At 43.7% G+C, this 25,011-nt stretch overlaps 1 protein-coding gene across 2 annotated transcripts in view; it reads left to right on the top strand.

Moving 5' to 3' along the window:
- Positions 1-20,582, top strand: part of SLC35E2B (solute carrier family 35 member E2B) — a 29,536-nt gene extending 8,954 nt beyond the window's left edge. The window contains exons 1-9 of one of the 2 annotated variants that reach the window (XM_075604824.1): positions 4,291-4,347; positions 8,997-9,533; positions 9,967-10,102; positions 10,765-10,892; positions 12,263-12,383; positions 15,477-15,530; positions 15,888-15,960; positions 16,652-16,797; positions 18,144-20,582. In XM_075604824.1, the coding sequence (XP_075460939.1) occupies positions 9,164-9,533; positions 9,967-10,102; positions 10,765-10,892; positions 12,263-12,383; positions 15,477-15,530; positions 15,888-15,960; positions 16,652-16,797; positions 18,144-18,375 (1,260 nt within the window). In that variant the 5' untranslated portion in view covers positions 4,291-4,347; positions 8,997-9,163 and the 3' untranslated portion in view covers positions 18,376-20,582. Of the gene's footprint in view, positions 1-4,290; positions 4,348-8,996; positions 9,534-9,966; positions 10,103-10,764; positions 10,893-12,262; positions 12,384-15,476; positions 15,531-15,887; positions 15,961-16,651; positions 16,798-18,143 lie in introns of those variants that run through there. The other variant, XM_075604823.1, reaches the window with a different exon arrangement.
- Positions 20,583-25,011: the final 4,429 nt, after the last annotated feature.

Below are 25,011 nucleotides of genomic sequence, written 5' to 3'. Positions count from 1 at the left end.
ATCCCCCCCCACACACACACAATCCCCCCACACACACACACAATCCCCCCCCACACACACACAATCCCCCCCCCCCACACACACACAAATCCCCCCCCCACACACACACAATCCCCCCCACACACACACACAATCCCCCCCACACACACACACAATCCCCCCCCCCCACACACACACACAATCCCCCCCCCCCACACACACACACAATCCCCCCCCCCCACACACACAATCCCCCCCCCACACACACACACAATCCCCCCCCCCACACACACACACAATCCCCCCCCCCACACACACACACAATCCCCCCCCCCACACACACACAATCCCCCCCCACACACACACAATCCCCCCACACACACACACAACAATCCCCCCCCACACACACACAATCCCCCCCCCCCACACACCACACACACACACTCCCCCCCCCCACACACACACACAATCCCCCCCCCCACACACACACACACAATCCCCCCCCCCACACACACCCCAATCCCCCCCCCACACACACACACAATCCCCCCCACACACACACACAATCCCCCCCACACACACACACAATCCCCCCCACACACACACAATCCCCCCCCACACACACAATCCCCCCCACACACACACAATCCCCCCCCACACACACAATCCCCCCCCACACACACACAATCCCCCACACACACTCACAATCCCCCCCCCCCCACACACACACGCACAATCACCCCCCCCACACACACACACACAATCCCCCCCCACACACACACACACACAATCCCCCCCCCCACACACACACACAATCCCCCCCCCCCCCACACACACACAATCCCCCCCCACACACACACACACAATCCCCCCCCACACACACACACAATCCCCCCCCCACACACACACACAATCCCCCCCCACACACACACAATCCCCCCCCCACACACACACAATCCCCCCCCCCACACACACACAATCCCCCCCTCACACACACACACACACAATCCCCCCCCCACACACACACACAATCCCCCCCCCCACACACACACAATCCCCCCCCACACACACACACAATCCCCCCCCCCACACACACACACAATCCCCCCCCACACACACACACACATCCCCCCCCACACACACACACAATCCCCCCCCACACACACACACAATCCCCCCCCACACACAATCCCCCCCCCACACACAATCACACAATCCCCACACTCAACCCCACACACACACACACACACACACACACAATCCCCCCACACACAATCCCCCCCACACACAATCCCCCCCACACACACACACACTCCCCCCCCCCACACACACACACACACACTCACTCAATACCCCCCCCCCCCACACACACACAATCCCCCCCACACACACACACACAATCCCCCCCCACACACACACACACAATCCCCCCCCACACACACACACACAATCCCCCCCCACACACACACACACAATCCCCCCCCCACACACACAATCCCCCCCCCACACACACACACAATCCCCCCCCACACACACAATCCCCCCCCCACACACACAATCCCCCCCCCACACACACAATCCCCCCACACACACAATCCCCCCCCACACACACAATCCCCCCCCACACACACAATCCCCCCCCCACACACAATCACACAATCCCCACACTCAACCCCCCCCCCACACACACACACAATCCCCCCCCCCCCACACACACACAATCCCCCCCCCCCACACACACACAATCCCCCCCCCCCACACACACATAATCCCCCCCACACACACACACACATAATCCCCCCACACACACACACACAATCCCCCCCCACACACACAATCCCCCCCACACACACACATATCCCCCCCACACACACACACATAATCCCCCCCCCCCACACACACACACACACACAATCCCCCCCACACACACAATCCCCCCCCACACACACAATCACACAATCCCCACACTCAACCCCCCCCCCACACACACACACAATCCCCCCCCACACACAATCCCCCCACACACAATCCCCCCCCACACACACTTCACACACACACACACTTCACACACACACACACACACACACTCACTCAATCCCCCCCCCACACACTCAATCCCACCCACCCCCCACACACACACAATCCCCCCCCCCACACACACACTCAATCACTCCCCCCACCACCACCAACACCACCAACACACACACTTAATCAGTCCACAATTTCACCTGGGGGGGGCGACATGCTCCGATCCCCCAACCCCCCATGCTGCTGAAAACGGGAAGCAGACAGGAAGAGAAGGAGGGCTTGTCTGGGTGCAGAGAGAAGCCCCGCCCGCTCTGCAAGACACAGACATAGGCCTCGGTCCCGCTGCGCTCGTTGGCGCGGGCGGCCATGTCGCGAGTTCCCCACCAGCAGGGGAATCCTCGCGAGCCGGTCCCGGTCCCCCCTGGCGGCACAGCTGACTACACGCTGTGGCGCGTCAGCCGCTAGGAGACACAAGAGAATGGTGTTTCCTAGCGTTGACGCGTCACGTGGTGTGGCTGTGAGCCAATGGGGAGGGGAGGCTTCGGGAGGAGGAGAGGCTTAGGGGAGCGGGGAGGAGTGTGGAATGAAAGCAGGTGAGTGCCTGTCTGTGTGTGTGTCTGAGTGCGTGCGTGCCTGTCTGTGTGTGTATGTGTGTGCCCGAGTGCGTGAGTGCCTGCCTCTGTGTGTGTGTGTGTGTGTGTGTGTGTGTGTGTGTGTGTATGAATGCCTGCCTGTGTGTGTGTGAGTGCGTGAGTGCCTGCCTGTGTGTGCGCGCGTATGTGTGTATGAGTGCGTGAGTGCCTGCCTGCCTGCCTGCCTGCGTGTGTGTGTGTATGAGTGCCTGCGTGTGTGTGTGTATGAGTGCGTGAGTGCCTGCCTGTGTGTGCGCGCGTATGTGTGTATGAGTGCGTGAGTGCCTGCCTGCCTGTGTGTGTGTATGAGTGCGTGAGTGCCTGCCTGTGTGTGCGCGCGTATGTGTGTATGAGTGCGTGAGTGCCTGCCTGCCTGCCTGTGTGTGTGTGTATGAGTGCCTGCGTGTGTGTGTTTAAAGTTACCCTCAGCAGCTCCAGCCCGAGTCCGTGGAGGGAGGGGGGGGGAGAGTAGCGGGTCCCTCCGCTCAAGCCACGCCCCCGCTCCGTGTCAAGCCTCCCACTCCCGCCTACCTCCCGCTCCGGCTCCCGCTCCCTACAGACCACATATCGCGGTCTGTGTATCTCAGCGCACCGCCTGTCTGCAGTGCGGGTGCGCTGACTCTGGGAGCGGGGCCTTAGCCATAGAAGCAGCAGCATGGATCTTCTGGCCCCGCCCCCTCTGCAAGACAGACATAGAAGCAGCAGCACGGAGCGCCCCCAGGTTTCCCTGCAAGCTGCTCGCGCCCCCCCTACATAAGCCCCAAGCTAGTGTGTGTGTGTGTGTGTGTGTGTGTGTGTGTGTGTGTGTGTGTGTGTGTGTGTGTGTGTGTGTGTGTGTGTGTGTGTGTGTGTGTGTGTGTGTGTGTGGCCCGTCACTCCGCCTCAGGCCAATGAGAGGTGTGCGGGGGCGAGCGGCCCAAGGGACCAATGAGATTTCCCCTAGGGACACCGGACAGGCATACAGTGCTTTCACTAATATAGTATAAGAAAGGTAAACAGGGATATACCAAACAAGTAAATATGGGGAACCAGGAAGTAATTTGATTGTCAATATTTGGAGTCAGGAAGGAATGTATTATTTCCCTTTATGATTCATTGGATGAGGTTTTTTTATATGCCGTCCTTTTGATCAAAATACTGTAAATACAAATACAGGATTGTGTATTTGTCTAAAATTTAGCACAGGTTGAACTTGAGGGACGTGTCTTTTTTTTTCCAACCTCGTCTACTATGTAATTATGTAAAATATATCATTTATAAAAAAATTATTTATTACCTGAACTGAAGAGCCCCATGGAGCTCATTCATGATCCGCAAATGTGTGGGGTCACACCTTCTTCCCCTAACCCCCATTGTTTTGGATATACGTTTAGTAGGTGTATTATGGCAGCTAGAAATCACGTTGCTTGCGGTTTCAACAATAGAAAACTGTGACTTAATTTCGTGTCTATTTGGGTACATTTCCTGCCAGAGTGCAGTAACTGGGGGTTAGTTTAAAAAAAAAAAAAAAAACACAGCAGAGCGGGCATGCTACTTTAAGGGCTGAAGAATGTTGTCTTACTGTATTTTCTTTGGAGCCAAAATACTGTATTTGCAAACTACTGCCACGTGTGAGAGTATCTGCAGAGATCAACTCACTGATGCAACCATAACAGAGGACGTCAGGATTGTGTTGAGTATTCTGCAGTCTGTCTTCCAGAAAAATTAAGTAAGATGTAATTTTAATTTGGTCACAACTGTTTAATAGGCAAGGTTTGTACGTAAACAGCATGATTTATGAAAACTGTATGATTGTAGCAAAAGGGACTTTGTTTTGCAGCATATGGTGTTTTTTATTTCCCCCTTGAGTATTCATATTTACCTGGAAGATTGGGTTCAAAAAGTATTTAGAATCATTCCTTCTATCTACACAATAGTTATTTAATAAGTAGCTGAATAGGTAGTTTCCCTGGATGACACTCTCAGCTTTGTATATGTTCATTATTGGAGGGTACTTTCAAGTATTGCTTGACTAAATTTTTGAAATCGCAGACAAGTATCACTTCTGCTCTAAATAGCAATGCTAGATAATACTTTTATTTAGTAAATACTGCTCATAAAAGGGCAAGGATAACATTCATTTTGTTCTATTTTGTCTCTTTAAATTCTGGAGTTGCATCTTTGATCCTAAATAAGCTGAAGCAAGTAAAGATTTATTTCTATCCTTTTCTTTCTCCTTTTTTCCCCCCCCTTTATTCTTTTCCTAAGACCATGGCAAATGACAGATTGTGCCTGAATTAAAATACCTATTTCCAGAAAATCTGCATTCCTTTTGTCCCTATTAGCACCGCAGGGACCAGCAGCACACAGATTTGAAATCATATTCAGTGTAGATTTAAAAAAAAGTCTTCTCTTGCGTTACAAAAATATGTATTTTTGCTTAATTTAGCTTTGGTTACAACTTCATTTTGACCAAAATGTTGGTACTATTTGCAAAAATAGCAGTATCTAAAGTTTTTATTTTTTTTATAATGCTTGGTAAATAATTTTATCTACGCGTACCATTTTTAGCAACATATTTTGCACAAAACTCCCCCAGCAATTTTTGCCTAACTAGTGAACTTCAGCAAAAGCTGAGGGGGAAAAACATATTTTGAGCAGCTTGGATTTCTACTTTAAACTTGAGAGCGAATACTTGGATTACACTAACGCAATGAATAAAACTAACTTTCCTAACACACAAGGTTCTTTTTGTAGTATTGTAAAGAGTTTGCTTTTTAATTTTTTTTAAGACCACTTAGAACAAAAGAGCGGTACAGTATGATAGTTTCAAACTAGTTTATTTAATACTTTTTTTTTAATGAAACTTACAAATATAAGTATTTTTAAATTGTTTTTGGAATTGTAAAAAAGTTTAGTTTTTTTTTGTCACGTTTATTGATATTCAGTTCTTTTGGATTGCACCTTTCTTTCTGCAAAAGGGGCCTAGAGCTTTCTCTTAATGCAAATATGCAATTGACACAGGTTTTTAGGTCGGAAATTACATATTATTTTAGTTGTTAAATATCCATTAACATTTTGATTACTTTTTTGTCTTTTTTCTATTTATGAGTTCTTTTCATATTTATTTATAAAATGTTTTAACAGGAAATAATGTAAAAAATATGTTTTTGTGTCCTGTCCTCTCTAAGACAGACAACTTTATGAAATATTTAGTGCCTTTATTATTCCTTCCCTACAGCCAGATCACGCCTACTGTGCTGCTAATCTGTCTTGCTAAGGCCCCGCTCCCTCAGTCAGCGCGCCCGCACTGCAGACAGGCGGGGCACTGACAGACACAGACCGCGATATGCGGTCTGTAGGGAGCCGGGAGCCGGAGAGGGAGGTGGGCGAGAGCCGGAGAGGGAGGGGGGCGGGCTCCGATCGTGGTGCCGTCCACCGCCACACACACATACATACACACACACTATCACACTTGAATAACACGCAGCTCCTTCCCTGCTCCCCGCCCAAGGCGCCTCCCACCTAGCTCCTTCCCTCCCCTCCTCCCCATTGGCTGACTCGCGTACCACGTGACGCGTCAACGCCGAAATTCACAAGATTCTTGCAGCATCGGCCGGCTGACGCATCACAGTACGTAGTCAGCCCTGTCGGAAGGAGGCAGCGGGGGCAGGACCACTCGGACAAGGGTCTGGTGGTGCGCGGCCGCGCGCCCCGCCGGCCGCAGCGGGTTCGCAGCCTAATGCGCCTACCCACCCAGTCTTCTGCACATGCACTCTGAGTCCGTACAGTTTACCTAGAGAGACATCGTTAATTAGTTTGAGAGTACTACACATTGTATTGCACTTTAATGGAAATATTAATAACATACAGTATAAGAGCGTCATCATTTTTCTTTTGAATATATTATTCTCTGTATTATACTTACACACTTAGGTTATTATTAAACTGCAATAGTGTTGATCCCCAGGTCACTATCGCACTGAAAGTCCTATTGAAGTTGTCAGAAGTCAATAGAAGTGCCCCACAATCTGCACTTTAACGAATAACCCCCTTAGACTGTAAGCTTTCACAGGCAAGTTTATTCCTTTCCTATTGTGTACTTGTGTGTTTGAAGCACATTATTTTATTAACCTCTATAGTCTAACGTCTATATTGTGTAGTGGTGCTTAGTGTGTAAATACAAATCTATAGTTACCTGTACTTGACTAAAGCGGTGAGTCCCCTGAAACGTTACGCATTGGTACATACACCAAGAACTTCCACAAACTTTCATCTACTGTTTTAAGAAACCTTTATTGCGCGACGGCTTTCCTGGCTTTCCGCCTCTCCCCCCCCCCCCACCCGAGTCCGCTCTCAGGACTGCAAGAACGCGCTCTAGCAGTGCAGCACTTCCGAGGCCTGCAGCTAGCTAGAAAGAGCGCGTGTGTGCAGTCCTGCCTGTTCTGCTACCAGCTCGCCGCCTCCTCCTGCCCATCACCTCCTGCCCGCCTCCTCCGCCGGCAACCGCATGATTCCAGTCTCTCCTCCCACCTGAGGTAGGCATATGGGGGGGGAGGGGTGATGTGAGACGCAGGGGGGTGGGTATATGAGGATGATGATGATGAGGGGTGCTGGGGGAGATATGATGATTTTACCCATGCAGCCAGATTAATTTAAATATGTATGGGGGGGGTGGCGGTCTTTTTAAAATGTATTGGGGCGGCGGGGGTCTTTTTAATATGTATTGACGGGAGCAGGTAATTTTAATATGTTTTGCGGGGTGGGGTTATGTATTTAGGGGGTGGGTTTTTTGGTATGTATTTTGTGGGGGGATTGAGTGAGAGTGGGGTAATTGAAGGAAGGTGGGGGCGAGTGAGAGGAGAGAGGGGAGAGAAATACATGGGTAGAGGGTGGGAAATAGAGGGGGGCTCATGAGGTGTGAAATGAACCTAATATGTGTCAGCCAGATAAGGGTTAGCCGAGATTTTTCAAAATACTTCAAGGGTTCCTCCACACAAAAAAGGTGGTGAATCACTGGTTTGGAGTGTGGTGGAAAACTATATATGATTAATTTATACATACTTATCTCACTTTTCAAGGTTATATCTCACAATAGTTATATGGAGGCGTCAGAAGTTGGGTGAAAAAAACATATATTTCACACTTTTGTGGCTTTTTCTAAAACCTAAAAAATGAATTAACATATTATTTGTACATTTCTATTAGATGTAGGTCTTAGGGCGTAGACATGCCGTTTGGTATTTTTTTGTTAAGTAGTGTTTTTATATATCTGAGGATTTGAGCTTATTTTCCCCATAGGTGAAAGGAAAATTGCATTGGAACACACAGTGACATAAGGTTTGTGTTCTGGTGCGTGGCTGTCAGTAAGTGCGTGTGTTATTGTCCCCTTCTCCCCCCTCTCTATCTGCAGAGCACTCACAAACTTCGTGCTATGTATCTTCGAGCGCCATTTTAGTCTTCTTGGTGGTAATTGGCAGAAAATGTACAGTAAGTCTCTGCAGATAGGAGGGAGACACACAGGCAGGGCACCCCCCTGCCCCCGGCACAGAGAAGGAGTCATGTCAGTTTAAGATTATATCGCTAGCAATCTAAAGCATCAATTCCATCAGATTATAAAATTGCCTCTGGGCACCTTCCTGAACCAATCAGGAACAGTGACCTTATAAATCACAATTACTTACGGGTTGACTGGCAGTTTTACTTTTGCAGTCATAAGTTCCAGAGAGTGCTGCTATGTTGAGGGTGAATATTTCCTGAGCTGCAGGGCTGGTGGCAAACACCTGCTATCCTGTGCTGGCAAACTCTTCTCAAACAAGGAATAGCAAAAGATCCAGCTGCATGGACTGCTGCTCTAAGGTGGAGGGTTATCATTCCTAAGCAATTAATAAAGATAATAGCAGGTGTAGTGATGATTGATATTTAGAAAACGTTAACCATTCCCTTCTTGAAAGTTGTCTTTAGGCACTGACTGATAGAGCTGAACATACTGTACCAAGGTTTTAGTAAGTGGAAATAGACTCTTTAGGAACCTGCTTTTTTTTCTACACATGTAGAAAGCACAGTGATAGCTCACTTATCTCCTCCTTGTGATGCTATCACAGAGTAGATCAATTCTCCCTTTGCATTGTACAATATGAAGGTGATTAGGGTTGCATGGTTCCACAGGTATGCTTCACCTACCCATCATTGCTAACTTTGTTTTTCACCCCATGAAACTATCCTATAACATGACTTTTTAGATACTTTGTATTAGAGAATAAACCTGGAAATTGGTTGCAGTTTTTCAACACTTGTAAGTTACGCTGGTGTCGAGTATATTCCCAGTTTTTAAAATTACCTTTTTTCTTTCTTTTTTCTCTCTTTTTTCTCGTCCAGAAAATGAGATGTTATATTTAAATTGTTCCGGAATTTCTGCCTCTGAAATGGAAACCCTTTTGAAAGGATGCCGATATGATGATTACATTAAATTCTGTTGAATATTGAAGCGGTGCCAGCTATTTACATGGTTCTTTCCAGAAAGGGCACTGTATATCGGACAACAGATGCCACATTTTCTAGGACGGACGTTACTTCGTTTGATTACAAGGATGTCATCTGCAGGCAACATTAAGCCCTTGCAGGACTCAAAATGCCTCCTGTCTCACGAGAAACTAAAGGGGAAAGGACAGTTTTATCCAGGCCCTCTTTTCCCACATCGGACTGATAAGATTGTAATCACACGGAGTGAGAGCGTTCCTGAAGAGAACGTTCTGCAAATCACCATCACAGAGACGACGGTCATTGAGTCGGACCTGGGAATCTGCAATTCTCGAGCCCTCATCTACCTCACTTTGTGGTTTTTCTTCAGCTTCTGTACCCTCTTCCTTAATAAATACATCCTCACTTTGCTAGAAGGAGAACCCAGCATGTTAGGTAAAACCAGTGTTCTGTGCACGCCCCAACAGTGTACATAGCCTTTAGTAATGCTAATGCTTTTTATGAAATACAGTTCAGTTTTTCAATTTAAGGGGAAATAGATAATAGTCATGTGATTTTCCCCAAGTTGACATGGTTTGTCTTAAAGGGAATTTAAATAGTCTTTCTGTGATTCCTTCATCTCGGAAGAATTTTAGCCTTTACATGATGCAGGAATTTAGTTAACATTAAATGGTCTCTTTTCTTTTGGATATCTGTTGATGTTCTTAAAATCCTTGTGTTGCCTTATCGCAATTTCAAACACATCTAGAACCTCAGTAACATAAAAATCACAAATTATCATAACAGAATGTAAGAGGCTAGTGGCATAAAAAGGGGTGAACCATTAATTAAGTCTTTCTACTTTTTCCTTTGTTCCAATTTTTTTTAGGTGCTATCCAAATGCTGACAACCACTTTCATTGGCTGCTTCAAAATGTTCGTTCCGTGCTGCCTGTACAAGCACAAAACACGACTCTCCTATCCTCCAAATTTCCTCATGCTTATGCTTTTTGTGGGTGTTATGAGGTAATTTTATAATGATCAGAGCACAAGACGACATGCCGTTATGGTGAAGAACAAATGTACCATGCTTGGTGCAGGGCTAAAAAAAAATTATGCAGTAAGAGTTTTTGGGAGTTGGAAATCTAGTGTGTTGTACAAATGTGCAATGCTGCATGATGTCCAATTGTTCCTGTGACTGTGATGAGTTGGTGGTTGTATGGCTTGTTGCTCTTCAATCCTCGTCAAAATCCTGAAAGTGCAGCATCATTTTGATGGTGAGGCCGATATCTGTTACAGCCCCTTAAAAATTACATTTATAGTTACCGTTATTGCTAGGATGTTTGAAAATTGAAGTTCTCTTTGTTCTTCAGATTGGAGTTAAGTTTTCATTGCATATCCTTCCTGTTGAGTCACCTATGCCTGATAGTACTCTGTAGATTTTACAAGAGCTGTCAGAGCCAAATATTACCTTACCTTTGCCCTTATGCTGCCACACTAGAGCACAATCAACTTTGATTTATTTTTGTCCTATATATCCTACCTCCTAGTTTCCTTGCTAAGACTGCAGTAAGAAAGATAGAAGGTTGGTGGCCTCCTTTTCTGTAGAGGATCGTACTGGAAGGCCATCCCTTCAATGTACCTGACCACTCTGGTTTCACTGTAGGATGTGTTCTATTTCTTTCCAGGTTTGTCACTGTGGTTCTAGGTCTTGTAAGCCTAAAGAATGTGGCTGTTTCTTTTGCTGAAACCGTTAAAAGCTCAGCTCCAATATTTACAGTCATAATGTCCAGACTTATATTGGGAGAGTACACTGGTAAGTATGTTTTCTTTATTTTATCAGTGTTATGTAAAGCAATAACAACATAACTATAAACTCACAAGTTAAATATTCAATTTTAGACTGCAATGTATTTCCTAGCCCAGCTATTTTATTATTTTGTCATGTAATAGATATGTCAATGACTTTAAGGTACGTCTATAAACTGGTTTTAATGAAGTCGCCCATAGTGCATCATCTATCCTATTGTTGGGGAATAATACATGCCATAATTCAGACACACATTCTCCATGCCACTAGATTTTATTGTAAAATATATGCTGCAAAAAAGCATTGCAAGTGTTGGTTGGATAAAAAAAAATCCTTTTTTTTATTGGCTGACTAATATTTAAAAATGCAGTTATCTTTGGTATGATTTTTTTTTCTATAGACAGTTTTGCCCTCCTAAAGCAGGGATGCGCAAACTTTTATTGCTGCGCCCCCCTGCTTTGTCTCCCTCGGTGCTCGCGCCCCCCCCCCCCTTACCTTGTGCGAGATTCAGCCTACTTCTGGATGCGTCTCTATGGGAAAGCGGTGTCAAATGACGACGCAGGGTTGTGTGATGTCACATGACGCCGCGTTGCCATGGAGAGATGTCCAGAAGCCAGCGGAATCTCAGTAAGTTCAGGTTGCAGAGGCCTCGCGACCCCAGTTTGCACATCCCTACTCTAAAGTACAGTAAATAAAATGAACAATAATATTGTGTATACGTCTATAATAGTGGTGGATTTTAGAACATTCTTGTGATTTTATCTTGATTAAATAAATGGCTTGGGGCGAAATGCTGTCACTGTGCCTCTAGATTATTGAAAGCCCTAAACAACAATGTTTCATAACCTTTTCAATACTCCCATTGTGTTATTTTAACCAGGAGTCAGTCTGATGGATTTAGTGAGCCAGTTTTAACTCTCAAAGGGATGTAGTACAGCCCACGTCACTGGGCATGAGTCAAAGAATTAAAGAGAAATTATCAGAAAGAGCAATGTACAATGAGATATGGAAGCTTGAGCGTAAGTGGAAGCCAGAAAAATAAGGGCTAAAGATGGATTGCAATGATATTTCTGTTTGCAATGATATTTCTGTTTGCATGCCCATATGGCCTGCATGCAACAAACAGCCCTGCTGACTGTTTGCTAAAAAGGTTTGGCCCTTTTTCCCTGTACACATTTTAAAACCTCTTAATCCACTCACCATTAAGTAGACCTTTTTAATAGCATTTTTTTTAACCTCCTTGCTGCCAGTTGTGTCTAAAACATGAGAATCTTGATTTTACTGCAAACTCTTGTAGTAAAACTTGATTCATGGGAGATATGAAAGTTGACTGTGTTGACACAAATGTTTTTTTGTTATACTGTTTTCCTGTCTAGGAGTGATGGTGAACCTGTCTCTCTTACCAGTCATGGCTGGATTAGCTCTCTGCACAGCCACTGAACTCAGTTTCAACATACTGGGCTTCTCTGCCGCATTATCTACTAACATCATGGACTGGTGAGACATTGAAACGCTTATGGGGGAGGTGGGTCAGGAACAGAGAGGTGCAAACGGATTAAACTCGAGCTTTGGAATTTGGTCACTTGTACAAGGTCCTCAAACATTGAAAAACATATTACTGTTGAAAAGGACAGCAGTTGATTGCTTTGCACACTATATAGTATTTTCTTTTTCAGAATTTTTATAAACATTACTTTGTTGACATTCAGATTTGATCATTCTACTTTTTCTCGTTGAAAAGGAATTGCTTCTCTCTTTGTCCTTCCTATGGTAGCACAAACAAATGGGTATTAAGCTCTGCCAAGCTGGGGCCAGGACAAAACTTTTAACTATTCCGGCTCTATCGACCCCTACAATGCTGCCTGCTCCACTCCTCGCACAGGAGTTATTTTTGACCTACCGGCCAAGGCGGCAGATTCTTTCTCTGTCACGGAAGACAAGAACTTAACCCTGGAATCAAGGCATGAGACAAGACAAAACAAAACAGTTCAATAAAGCCTATTTATTCCAGCCAGAGCCCGCAAACACAGCACTATCACAAACAATGCTTGCTTTCACTAAAACCGGGAATACAGGGGAATCCTAGCTACCTAAGTGCCAGGCGTCACTTCCAATGTTTACCCAGGTTTCGCTTCCACTCCTGTGGGAATAGAGGCTGTCCAGACCTCTGTGGTGCAATTTGCAGCAGAGAACTTTCAAATCTCCCGATTGGTTAGGCTCCCAGTTTCATTTTAAGGAGTGTCCGGCGCAGCCTGGAAGCACACCGCTTAGTTCACCTCCACGTCCGGATCAGAATGAACTCTTTACATTGACCTCAGCCTCCATCTGAAACTGTGGAGGAGGGCTGCCAACCAGTCAGAGCACGTATGCTGTATGCGGGCCAATCAGAGCACGAATGCTACGTAAACCAATGACAGAGCGAGCAAACTAACCTCTGGGACCTGAGTCAGTTGGGGCTAAATAATGGTCTTACCCTCAGTCACAGTTTCCCAGGCTTGAGTACATACCCCTCCCCCTCAAGTCCCAGCAATAGCTATTTCTCCAGACATGCGGCCTGCACAAAGGGGTTCTCAGCCCTGCATGTTCAGAGACCTTGATTATGCTTTAAAACACATTATTACATTCAGTACATTATAACAAGAATAAAGAATCACAATTTACATGGATGTAATGGGCTACCGGGCAACTAACAACAGGGTAGTTCAGGGGTTCTGGTAGCCAGATGAGCCCCAGGCAAGGACCGGGATAACCTTTATTATGATGGTCCCCGTTCCATCACACACTCCTCTCAGGTTTTGTTATTGTTTTGGTACATCTCTGTACAGGGTGTCTTCGGACTTTCCTTTTACCAGGCAAAGTAGAAGATTTGCTCAAAGTCCTCAAATGCCAAAATACATTTGTTTGGCCAGTGGGAAAGAACCAGGTCTAGGCTTACCTGTGGTCCTAGCCAATTGTGCTAGAATTATGCCCCAGTGGCAAGCTATGGCCTTCAGCTTCAGAATGGGACATTTGGCTGCGGCTGTTTCACTGAAATCAAATGGTCGTCGGTGCTTCGCTTTATACAAGAATAATGATATGTTTGGTTTTTCAGCATAAATTGCACAGTTTATTGTCACCATTTATATTCATTATTCACCCAGTGTGCGCCGCGGATACCTATTGTTTTCATGTCATTTTTTTATGACTGATCACCAAAAAAGTTATAAATCAGAGCTTAATACCAAATAGAGTTGGCCAATATACAGATATGATATAGTAATATTGCTAAAGGGGGAAATTATGTTGATACTGAGAAAGTTCAATATCCCTGTGCAACTATCACTCGATCATGGTACAGCTAGTAATCTGGATTTCCAGACACCACAGCTTCTCATAAGGTAGATGGTGATAGCTTGTCCCTCTCCACCCCTCAATGAGTGGCAGACCTCCTTCCCTCTCCACCCTTCAATGAGTGGCAGACCTCCTTCCCTCTCCACCCCTCAATGAGTGACAGACCTCCTTCCCTCTCCACCCCTCAATGAGAGTGGCAGACCACCTTCCCTCTCCACCCCTCAATGATGGTGGCTGACCTCCTTCCCTCTCCACTGCTTCTCCTTCATCCCTTCATTTCTCTGATTTTCAGAGAGAGGAAAGCAGAGGTGTTTGTATTCATTTTAAATCTAATTTATGTAAGACAAATGTAATTTATAATACATATTAATGCCAAATGTATTTTTAACATTTATTATAAAGAAAAGTAAAACTAACATTGACCAGGACAATAACATCTATCACATTGTTAGAAAACTTTATGACTAAAGTAGAAAAACAATACCTGATCCATGTACACTCTTCTATATCCAAGATGAACATTGTTAACTTCTTGCCAACCAGTTGATAACACTGACATTATACTGTAGGTCACAGTTTTTGGTTGGCTTATCATCTTTTTCAAGGCCGTTTTGAATGTTCCTGGACAGAGGAACGTCCCTTAGGCTGCGGCCCCGCTGCACGCGCGTCTGCAGCCGAGTCCCCCGGTCTGCAGAGAGCTACGGGGGGGACGTGACAAGGCGCGGGTGTGACGTCTCCCGGCAGGTTCACCCTCATTGGCTGAACCGGGGGGGGTGGCCTAGCGCTCCGTCGCGACTCCTGCTCTCAATTTTCTTGAGAGCAGGAGTTTCTCTCTGCGGCAGTCCCCCCCTCGCAGCTTGCTCGGCCCCATTGTGGGGCGGCTCTTGTCCCTGCAGCGTCCGCCACAGCGGGCACTGCAGTAGCCAGCGAGACCTGGCCTAAAACTGGAGGGCCCTGGATAATTAGACCCTTTTCACTTACTAAGTAAATATAATTTATACAATGCTAATAAAATCCCTCATACTGGGCGGATTACTGCTTTTTAAGCATGTTTATTTGGGTGTGGGTGGCAACATGAACTAGAATTGCTGCTTTAACAAAGAAAACAGATGCCTCACTTTGAATATCAAATCTGTGTGACAGCACAGGAATAATGGGGTTCATTTTGCCCATGTAGGCGTAGGTTACAGAGAAACGGCAATCGTTTTCTAGGTCTTTTTAGTTCAGCTAACTGAAACAAAACTCTTTCTTTCCATTTAGCTTGCAGAATGTCTTCTCCAAAAAACTTCTCAGTGGAGATAAATATAAATTATCGTAAGTATGTTTCCTGAAGCTATGTGGTATGACTTTTAAGCCGTCATAGCGTTACTAACATTTTAATGGTTTTTTTTAATTTTTCTAAATTTCTGCACGGTCTAGGGTTTGCATAGAAAGTACACATTTGTACACCTGGTTCTTTCAGATATTGACTTGATCATCTTTGCCTTTTTTAATCCTTTTTGCCATACTCCACATTAGTTGTTAAGTAACCCAGTAAAGAATGTTGTTCACGTTCTCATTGACAGAATCACAGCGGTAGGTCAGTCTGGTCATTGGTTGTCCCATATGCTTGAGCTGCCAGTATTGGCAAATATCTATATTGCTTTAGGGTGAGTTTCTTTCTTTCTGCAGACCACCCGAGCTCCAGTTTTACACCAGCGCTGCTGCAGTGATCATGCTAATCCCTGCATGGATATTTCTGATGGTGAGTAATGGAAATAAGATTGCTCTCCAACGTAATACTGTAGCTTTTTTATATAGAGATTCATTTAAGCATGCATGACTTTATTTTTGAAAATAAATATATTGTTAGTATGGTGGTTTAAAAAAAAAAAACCTTTTCAAGCATCTTCATTGTTTTATTTGTTTCCTCTTTTTTTGTACCGTGGCAGCCCTGAGAGATCTGTATGTATTATTTATTTATTTAGGTTTTGAGATGGTATTCCTCATCTGTAGTCAGAAACGCTTATGTTGCTCATAAGGCTACGGCCCCAGTGCTCACTGCTGTACGTTCGCCTGGCACCCTGGCGGTGCGTGCTCGGGTAAAAGCCGCGGTCTATGGTGAAGCAATGGGATGCACGCGGGGGGGGGGGGGGGCCTGGGGAGGGGCGGCCATGATGGTCTACAATACCTACACTCCTATTGGTCCATACTATCTGCTCTGTCATTGGCTGCCCGCACACCACGTGATCGCGTTGCCGCACAGGAAGATAAGATTCTTGTCTTCCCTGCCAGCGGTCGCGCCATCGCGATTTGTGAGCACCCACACACGAAGCTACTGCACGCCGCCGTAACCACGGGGGACCTGGCCTAATGCCCTAACTGAACTTCTTTCATGTGAAGAAATGTTTTAGTAGGTAATGTTTTCATTGACATTTCTCTTTCCTTTCATGTAGGACATGCCTTTGATTGGCAGAAGTGGGAAGAGGTTCAACTACAATTGGGATATAATTGTACTACTTCTTATTGATGGCATCTTGTTCCATCTACAAAGCATCACTGCCTACGCTCTCATGGGAAAGATATCGCCAGTAACGTTCAGGTAAAACTAGCCGGCAATGTGCAAGTACTTTGAAAATGTAAATCTCAAATGAAGTGTAATAAACAAGTTCACTAAGCAACACCAGTGACATTAAAAGGTATTTTTTCTTAACCTCAATATTAGCATTATTTTTATTGTACCACCTTTTATAGTTTTAAGCATAGACATCGTTGGTTTCTATAGGATGGAAATCCTTTAGGGAGCAATGGCATGGATAGTTCAGTTGTCTAAACGGTTGATTCTTCTAGGAATGCTTTTGAAGTGATTTTAGAAAATGGGAACAGGTACTTAATTTGTTTGCCACGTACAGTACAGTATGTGTTACATTTGAACAAGCTACAAGTTAAAATATTTATGGCGACAGAATATAAGATATAATAATAAATAATGACGTTTTATAATTAATTTAGGACATTTTTAGGCATTGTTTAAAATCTATACATTTGTGGTGCACAATATAATGGGCCATATTTAGTAAGCAATCTTCTGCCGTAAAGGAACATTCCCTCTTCCAGCGTCCGAGTCCTTGCAGAATACTGCTTTGTAACTAGGGGAAACCACCCTTCTCGTATGCACATTGTGTTTGTTTGATTATATACAGTGGCAGATTTCCTGATAGGCCTGGGCGGCAAAATTTGGGGGCAGCATGCAGAGGCCCCACTCTCTTCTCCACTGATTGCCAGGGGAGAGGGTGGGACCTCTGTAAATATATCTTACCTTCTCCTTTATCCCGTCCTCCTCGTTCTGCAGCATCGTGGCGTCAAATAACGCTGTGACGTCACATGGTGATACGTTGCCATGGCAATGTGACAGATAGCATTGCGTTGTCATGAAATGGGTCATTGCAGCATCATTAGACGCTGCAGAAGAAGGAGGGTGGCAGCACTGCAAGATGAGGCAGCCCAGGGTAAGGGCCTATGGGCAGCAAAACGTTAAATTCGCCACTCTTTATATATCAAAGAAATGCCCAATATCCATTAAAGGGGCACGCTGCCATATTTTAAGTCACTTTGTGTTGAATGTATTGCTATCCAGTTGCTGGGCATGTGCAGAATACGGCCATGTCTGTCTGTTGCATGTAGCAGTCTTGTTCACATGCATGCAACGCTCCCAGCTCTGTGTTAATTGATATGCATTAGTAACTAAAGAACTACACCCTTAATTTGTTTATATAACTGTGCATACAATTAAAGTATATCTCAGCCTTAATCTAAACAGACCATTATAATACAGTGTTATGGCTAGATATGATAGATGGGTTTCTTGTACTGCTTTATCAAGTATAAAGCACACAAACACAATCCTTTAAGCTCGGTTTCATATGCATATATATCTTGTCATTTCAGCGTTGCCAGCACCGTGAAGCACGCACTTTCTATCTGGCTCAGTATTATTATTTTTGGTAATAAAATTACCAGTGTTTCTGCCATCGGGACTGTTTTTGTAATTATCGGGGTTCTTCTTTATAACCAAGCCAGGCAGCACCAGCGAGAAACTATGCGCCTGTTGACTACTCAGACAACCACTGAGGAATCCGAACCACTAACTGGGAAGGACCAAAAATGCCACGGGAAGTAGCGTGGTTGCCATACTCGCTGCCTCTTAATTCTGCCACTGAAATTTACAGTATATCCTATTCTGCTGCTTCCCAGGCCAGGGGACTGTTAATAACAAAGGTGTCTGCACTACGGAAGAACATCAGGTCTTATTGCCTCCAAATGACAACGTCGACTGGATTTTAAATCTCATGAATCCCCACTCTGGTCTGTGAAGCTAATTATGTTTTGCACTTCTTGCTTAGAGCATTAAATCCATCAGCGTTTAGGAGCCATATCCATATCTCACAAGGTTTGCATATGAGCTATTACCAGATGCTGAAAGTTGTTTCCTTTATGCCGAAAGTTGTATTGGACTCCACTGTTAATAGCCATTTGTTGCCATACAATGACCCAAGCCTTAAGGGTCATTAATTGAATGAGATTGTCTGACAATATTATGATATCCTTAAAATATCAACTATAAAAGAAAACATATCATTGACTAATCCTTCCACAACCAGTAACCAAGAATAATGGCAAATAAGTAATAAAAAAGATACTCCAGATATTCTGCATACAATATTGAAATGTACTAGACGTAAAAAAAGGAAAATGGTTTGGTAAGAATGTTTGGACCAAATAATCACAGAATAGGACCTACCACTAAGTCTCTCAATGCAAAGCTGGAGTCTGACTGTAAAAGCCTCTTGTACAGTCAGACCTTAAAGTTTTCTGTGTGTGCTTGCTGTAACTTACTGTATGGGTCACATCTTCTCACTCTGTTTGCAAACATTACAGTTTTACTTATTCAGTAAATAGTAAGTGGAGCAGGAAACCAGTCATCTGCATTGTGGAACTGATTCCATCAGATAATGAACAAATATAAGATGTTCAGAAGCGACAGCATTAGTTCCAAACCGCAGTTTTGAGCTGCAAGGTAAATTCTAATTAAATGTATTTTTTTTTTTTTTTTAAGTGTATTTAACAAGTAAACAGACCTGGAGGTTTTAATAATGCAACAAGGTGGCGTATTACTAAATCTGCACTTTAAAGTAAGACTGCAAGACAGTTGTACAAGTTGCAGGGAACAATTTACATTGAATTTAAACAGACCAGTCCAAACTTTATTTTAGTGATCACTGCAGTTCGCATACTAGAAAGCTTGTAGTTTAACTGCACCAGTGATGATATTGCAGGAGTGAAATATAGCTCTTGCAATATTGTCCATTAAAGGCAAATACAAACAATGGGGAGGAGAGGAGAAGCCGTTTATTTTACATTGGTTTTTTTTAAAGCTCCTGTAACATTCATGGTAGTTTTTCTTGAAATTACTATAATTAATAGTGTTGGATGAGATCACTTAATGAGTAATGTGCAAAGCACCTTTTGGCTCCGTTACGTAGCTGATTGGTGCCAAGTCTTGCAGTTTTATATAGCCACTGAAAACCTATAGAAGAAGCGTCACTTCTTGAAGTCTGTGAGGAGTGGACTTCTGGAAAATAAATGATATTTATTTACGCTATCAAAATACTTCAACTTCAAATAAATTACCATATTTCCTCGATTGTAAGACGCGCACCATCTATTTGGCCCTTACAATTGAGGAAAATTACTTTTTCACTTACCATGGAGAGGTCCCATGGCAGCAGATGATGAAGTGGGCGGCGGGGCAGGAGAGGTCCTACGTCTGCAGATGGTTGAAGATGGACAGCGGCCGGGAGTGTGGCGGCAGGACAGGTCCCAAGTCTGCAGGTGAATGAAGATAAAAAGACAGTGGGCGAGCGGTGGTGGTGCGGCAGCAGGAAATCATAATAGCAGGAGAGCTGAGCAGGAGCAGAGCGGCATAGGGGAACGGCTTGGGAGGGGCACACTGTAACACCGGAAGTTGACCGGTTTCTGACTTCCGGTTACAGTGTGCACTTCCCAAGCCGTTCCCCTATGCTGCTCTGCTCCTGCCCAGCTCTCCTGCCACTGCCGCCGCCGCACGCCCGCCATCTACTTATCTTCATTCACCTGCAGACTTGGGACCTGTCCTGTCGCACACCCGCCGCACTCCCTCTGCTGACATGGGACCTCTCCTGAAACATGGTAAGTGAAAAGAGGGGTTTAGTACTATAGACACTTATTATTATTTTTTTTTAATACATCGATTCTAAGACGCACCCCGATTTCAGACATGTGAAAATCGTAAAATAGGTGCGTCTTAGAATTGAGGAAATAGGGTAAAACAAAGAGCATTTAACAGAAGAAACTGAAACCTTGTGAATTGCAGACACCTCTAGAAGAACGGAATCAGTAATATTCTCCCGTAATAAGTCTTACTTTATTTTTAACCGTACATAATTTCTATGAAAAAAATGGTAACACATAAAAATTCAGCCTCAAGCATCCTGTATGTTTTGAAGTAACTTTTAACGCCTATCCAAAGATGCAACCTCTAGTGCAGGGATGTTCAACTCCAGTCCTCAAGCCCCCTCCCAAAAAAAAACCAGGTAAGGTTTTCAGGATATCCATTCAACACAGGTAACTCAATCAGTCCCTGCTTCAGCACAGGTGGCTCAATCAGAAGCTCAGTCTTTGAGCCTCTGATTGAGCCACCTGTGCTGAAGCTGGGATATCCTGAAAACCTGACCTGTTGGGGCTGCTTGAGGACTGGAGTTGAGAACCCCTGCGCTAGTGTATATAGGATAAGAATCATCAATCACCAAGTTGTAATGCTGCTAGAATTAATTTACCCTTCTGTTTTTATTTTATTTTCAATTACATTAATCTAAAATGTGCAAATGAAATGACGTCTAACAGAGCTCCAAAATCTGAATAAAGTTTTAATTGGCCATTTACAATAATTTAGATGCTCTATTTAATGCCCAGCTTATTTCACACACTCGCATGTGCTACATCAGGACATGGAATAAGATATGCGATTGTGCACAAAAGTGTGGGCATTGGAGGCGGTTGTAGCTCTTGTAATCACATTGCACAAGACCATCTCATTTGTCGTTTCAGCTGGGAGGTGAACATCTGAAAGCAGGACAGTCCGTTTATTCAATTATCTTTTCATGATCTTTATACAAATGGGCTATTATTAATGATCAGTGTAGCGATGTATAAATTGTACCTGTAAAGTGACTAGAGATTATGTAAATGATGTACACCATTGTGCTAAGTATATGTTGCAACAATGTTGTTTTTGTTTTTAGAACCTAAGCAACAAATTTTATTAATGGTGACCGTAAGTCCAGGGAAAACATTTAACTGTTTTTCTGTTGTATTAACCACTACTGTGCTGTAGTTGCCAGCAAGAAATACAGCGACCCATGATAACTTGGTATTATTATTATTATACTGTACTTTTTGATGCCAGCAAGTCATTCCATTGAAGTGTATCTTCTTAGAAGAAAACAGGGCTTTTTTAAAAGCCAAGAAAACATGTTATTAATATATCAGGTTTGTTCATATACTGTAGTACCTATTGGGATTATATACAGAGCTACCTGCCAGTAGCTGCCACTTAGGACTCTTCAGGAAATATATATTTGGTTGATATGTAAGTGGAAAATTCTCCCCTAACTGGAAGTTTCATTGAATTGGATGTGTATATTAACGAGGCTGATATGAACTGGTGATCAAACTAGAGTAGATATTTTAATTATCAATGATCATGAAGCTGCAAAGATGATGCTGATGTCATTTACAAATTACACCTGTGGATTGTACAGAAATCGATATATTTTTATGAACTGTAGTTAGCACATTTTATAGAAAGTATGCATTCCTAATCTGCAGTTGCAAGATGTATTTACTGTTATGTTCCACTATTATTTTAGCCGGTCTTTTTCCCCCATTGTGGGTTCACTTCCTTGCTTTGTGTGCCTTTTGAGACAAACAAAACAGATACTTGAATTAGAATAAAGTGTATAATTACCCCGGTACCAGTCTGCTTAAATCTTCCCCAGAAGAGTCTGCTATTCCTGCAAGGCCCTAATAAGAGGGTGAGGGTACAAAGCTCACAATTTGTATCCATGTTGTCTAAAATAGCTGTCACATGATGCCTATTTAATCATTGATATGTGTGATTGACACAGGTCTAGATACAGGATGCAATTAAAAGTACTGTGGTAAATACAATACAAGTTGCCCTTTTTAAAAGAATTAGATCGTTTTTATTAGGCAGCACTAAGCCAGGGTTGGGCAACTCCAGTCCTTAAGGGCCACCAACAGGTCAGGTTTTCAGAATATCCCTGCTTCAGCACAGGTGCAGTCTTCGACTGAGCCACTGTTTGAGCTGCCTATGCTGAAGCAGGGATATCCTGAAAACCTGACTTATTGGTGGCCCTTGAGGACTGGAGTTGCCCACCCCTGTGCTAAGCCATAAAGCACCTTACAGCAGGGCTCTTCAACACGTTGTCCAAAGGGGCCAGATCAGAAAACATTTAGGAGTAGAAGGCATACAAGCTTATGGTAATGTCAGTTTAAATGCAGTTAAAGACTTAAAATATATATATTATAGTTCAACATTTTGTAAGCCTTTATAACATCTGTAACATACATATTTACATTACCTTAACGTACACGTGAGTTTGTGTGAAACTGCATTTAGCTGCCTACTCAACTAGTATGAAATTGGCAGGACCAGAACGCCTATTAGCCACACCAAGGCTTGTTTGTCTTATAGATGTGAAGGGTTAAAAAATGTCAGGTGCAACAGGACTTCAGTATTCCTGGTATTTAAAGGAGCAGCCCCTCTAGGATTAAAGTGAACCCGTGGTTAAATGTCGGTATAAGTATTTTAAATCCATTTTTATATTTTAATGCTTTAAATTATGTATATATAATATCTTTCATGATAACACTGTTTGTAAATCCATGTACACGCAGATAAATTGTTCAGCCACACTTTTTCTCTGTTTGGAGTTCGCTAACTATGCTATGGAGTAAGTTAACTCTGTCATCATTAGCAAGGTAAAAAAACTGCCAGATAAGACTAGAATAAAAAGGTAATAATTTTTACACAGGAAACAAATAAGTAAATAATTATAAGAGATTAAATCTCTGTAAAGAAGCCAATTATATAGATCAGTGGTTTCCAACCTTCTTTACATAGGGAACCTCCCTGCTAGATAATGATTGTTCTGCAAACCCCTAATCTTATTGCCATGACAACTCCCCAAACTATTGTAGCAGCGGACAAAAGGCATTGTGGGGCACGACTTTGGAAGATTCAGTGAAAACTGAAAGCTATACCACCCAGGTTAAACTGCGATTTTGGGCCTTCGTAAGCAGACCGTCTCCTCATAGGCTCAGGAATCCATTATGTTTGCTGGGTTCCACCATTACATTTTGGGGGGGGGGGGGGAGAGGTGAACCTTTTGGAGACACCTGACAAACCCCTAAGGGTTCACAAACCACTGGTTGGAAATCACTGATATAGATACCTTGTGGGGGCTTTTCCCACTATGTGGGACTGCCCTTTAATTTTTTCAGGCTTTAGATTTCTGTAACACTTTGCAACAGAATACTGCAGGGCATGGTTCCAAAACATTGACTTGTTACAAAGCTAACAACATTGCATTCTTTAATTGGCTATGTATTTTCATACGTCTCAGGCACATGATTTGTTCCGTCCCAATCCACCAGCTAATAACTGTTAATTGTTTTATACATGTATACAGTTGACATAATTTTGGTTTTCATTTATTTTTATTCAACTTTTTCTTTTCGAGGCTTTCATGTAATGTGTAGGGAAAAATGAGCAATATAAGTTGTGAACAGCAGTCTTTAATTGACCAGGATAACTATTTTCTAATAATTGTGGTACTTTCTAATCAGCTGTACTACATAAAGTTCACTGCGGACAATTTAGTGTTGCATACACCTGTCATTTTCTTGTATGTTTTGCCTTGTACAAATAAATGTGAAAATGTCAATCTGTGTTAATTTATAATGGAATTCACATCTCCAGTGCTCAATGGGTTAACCTGAAAATATATTTAAGACACTGAAATAGTAGTGACACGTGATATTCAAGAGGCTAACAGGATCGTACAATCACTAGACATAAACTCCGGTTTATTAAATGCTTGCGTTATCTAGTCGGCGCGAACAGTAGGACGCACAGTACAACAGGTACAAAATACTTATCCACAAACTAGGTGGAATGTGCAGAAGAAGCTAGCTTACACTCCATGTGCTCAATGACCGAGACTAACACACTGTAAAGAGTCTAGGCATTGATGACTGTACTAACAGCGACAATGCAAGAAAAGTCACCAAGAATAACTAACAAACTGATCAGCGGCAGTGGTTATAGGGTCTCCCCACTCGGGGAGCTGCCTAAATGTCTGCACTTGATTCAGATTCTATACTCTTTCCTGACTGGGGGGGGGGGGGATATTAGCCAGGTCTCTGTACATGGCCCAATTACCGATTCACTGTGAACCTGGAGGCAGCGGGTGACATGCCCAAACATGGTCATGCCTATCTAACATAGGCAACCGGATACAGGCTCAGGAGCATAGGAATACAAAGGGGAACAGAACTACTAATGTGCTGGTGTAAACCGTACATGACACTGACAGCTGGGAGTCCTCACACAGAAAGAGGGCCGGCATGAGCCAACAAAAGCCGTTCATAGATCATATAATAATTGTGTGCACATAGCTTTCAAAATATCACA

The sequence above is a fragment of the Ascaphus truei genome, chromosome 6, assembly GCF_040206685.1.
Source record: "Ascaphus truei isolate aAscTru1 chromosome 6, aAscTru1.hap1, whole genome shotgun sequence".
NCBI classification, from domain to species: domain Eukaryota; kingdom Metazoa; phylum Chordata; class Amphibia; order Anura; family Ascaphidae; genus Ascaphus; species Ascaphus truei.
The sequence above is the reverse complement of the archived record's forward strand: the minus strand, read 5'-3'. Positions and strand labels throughout refer to the sequence as shown.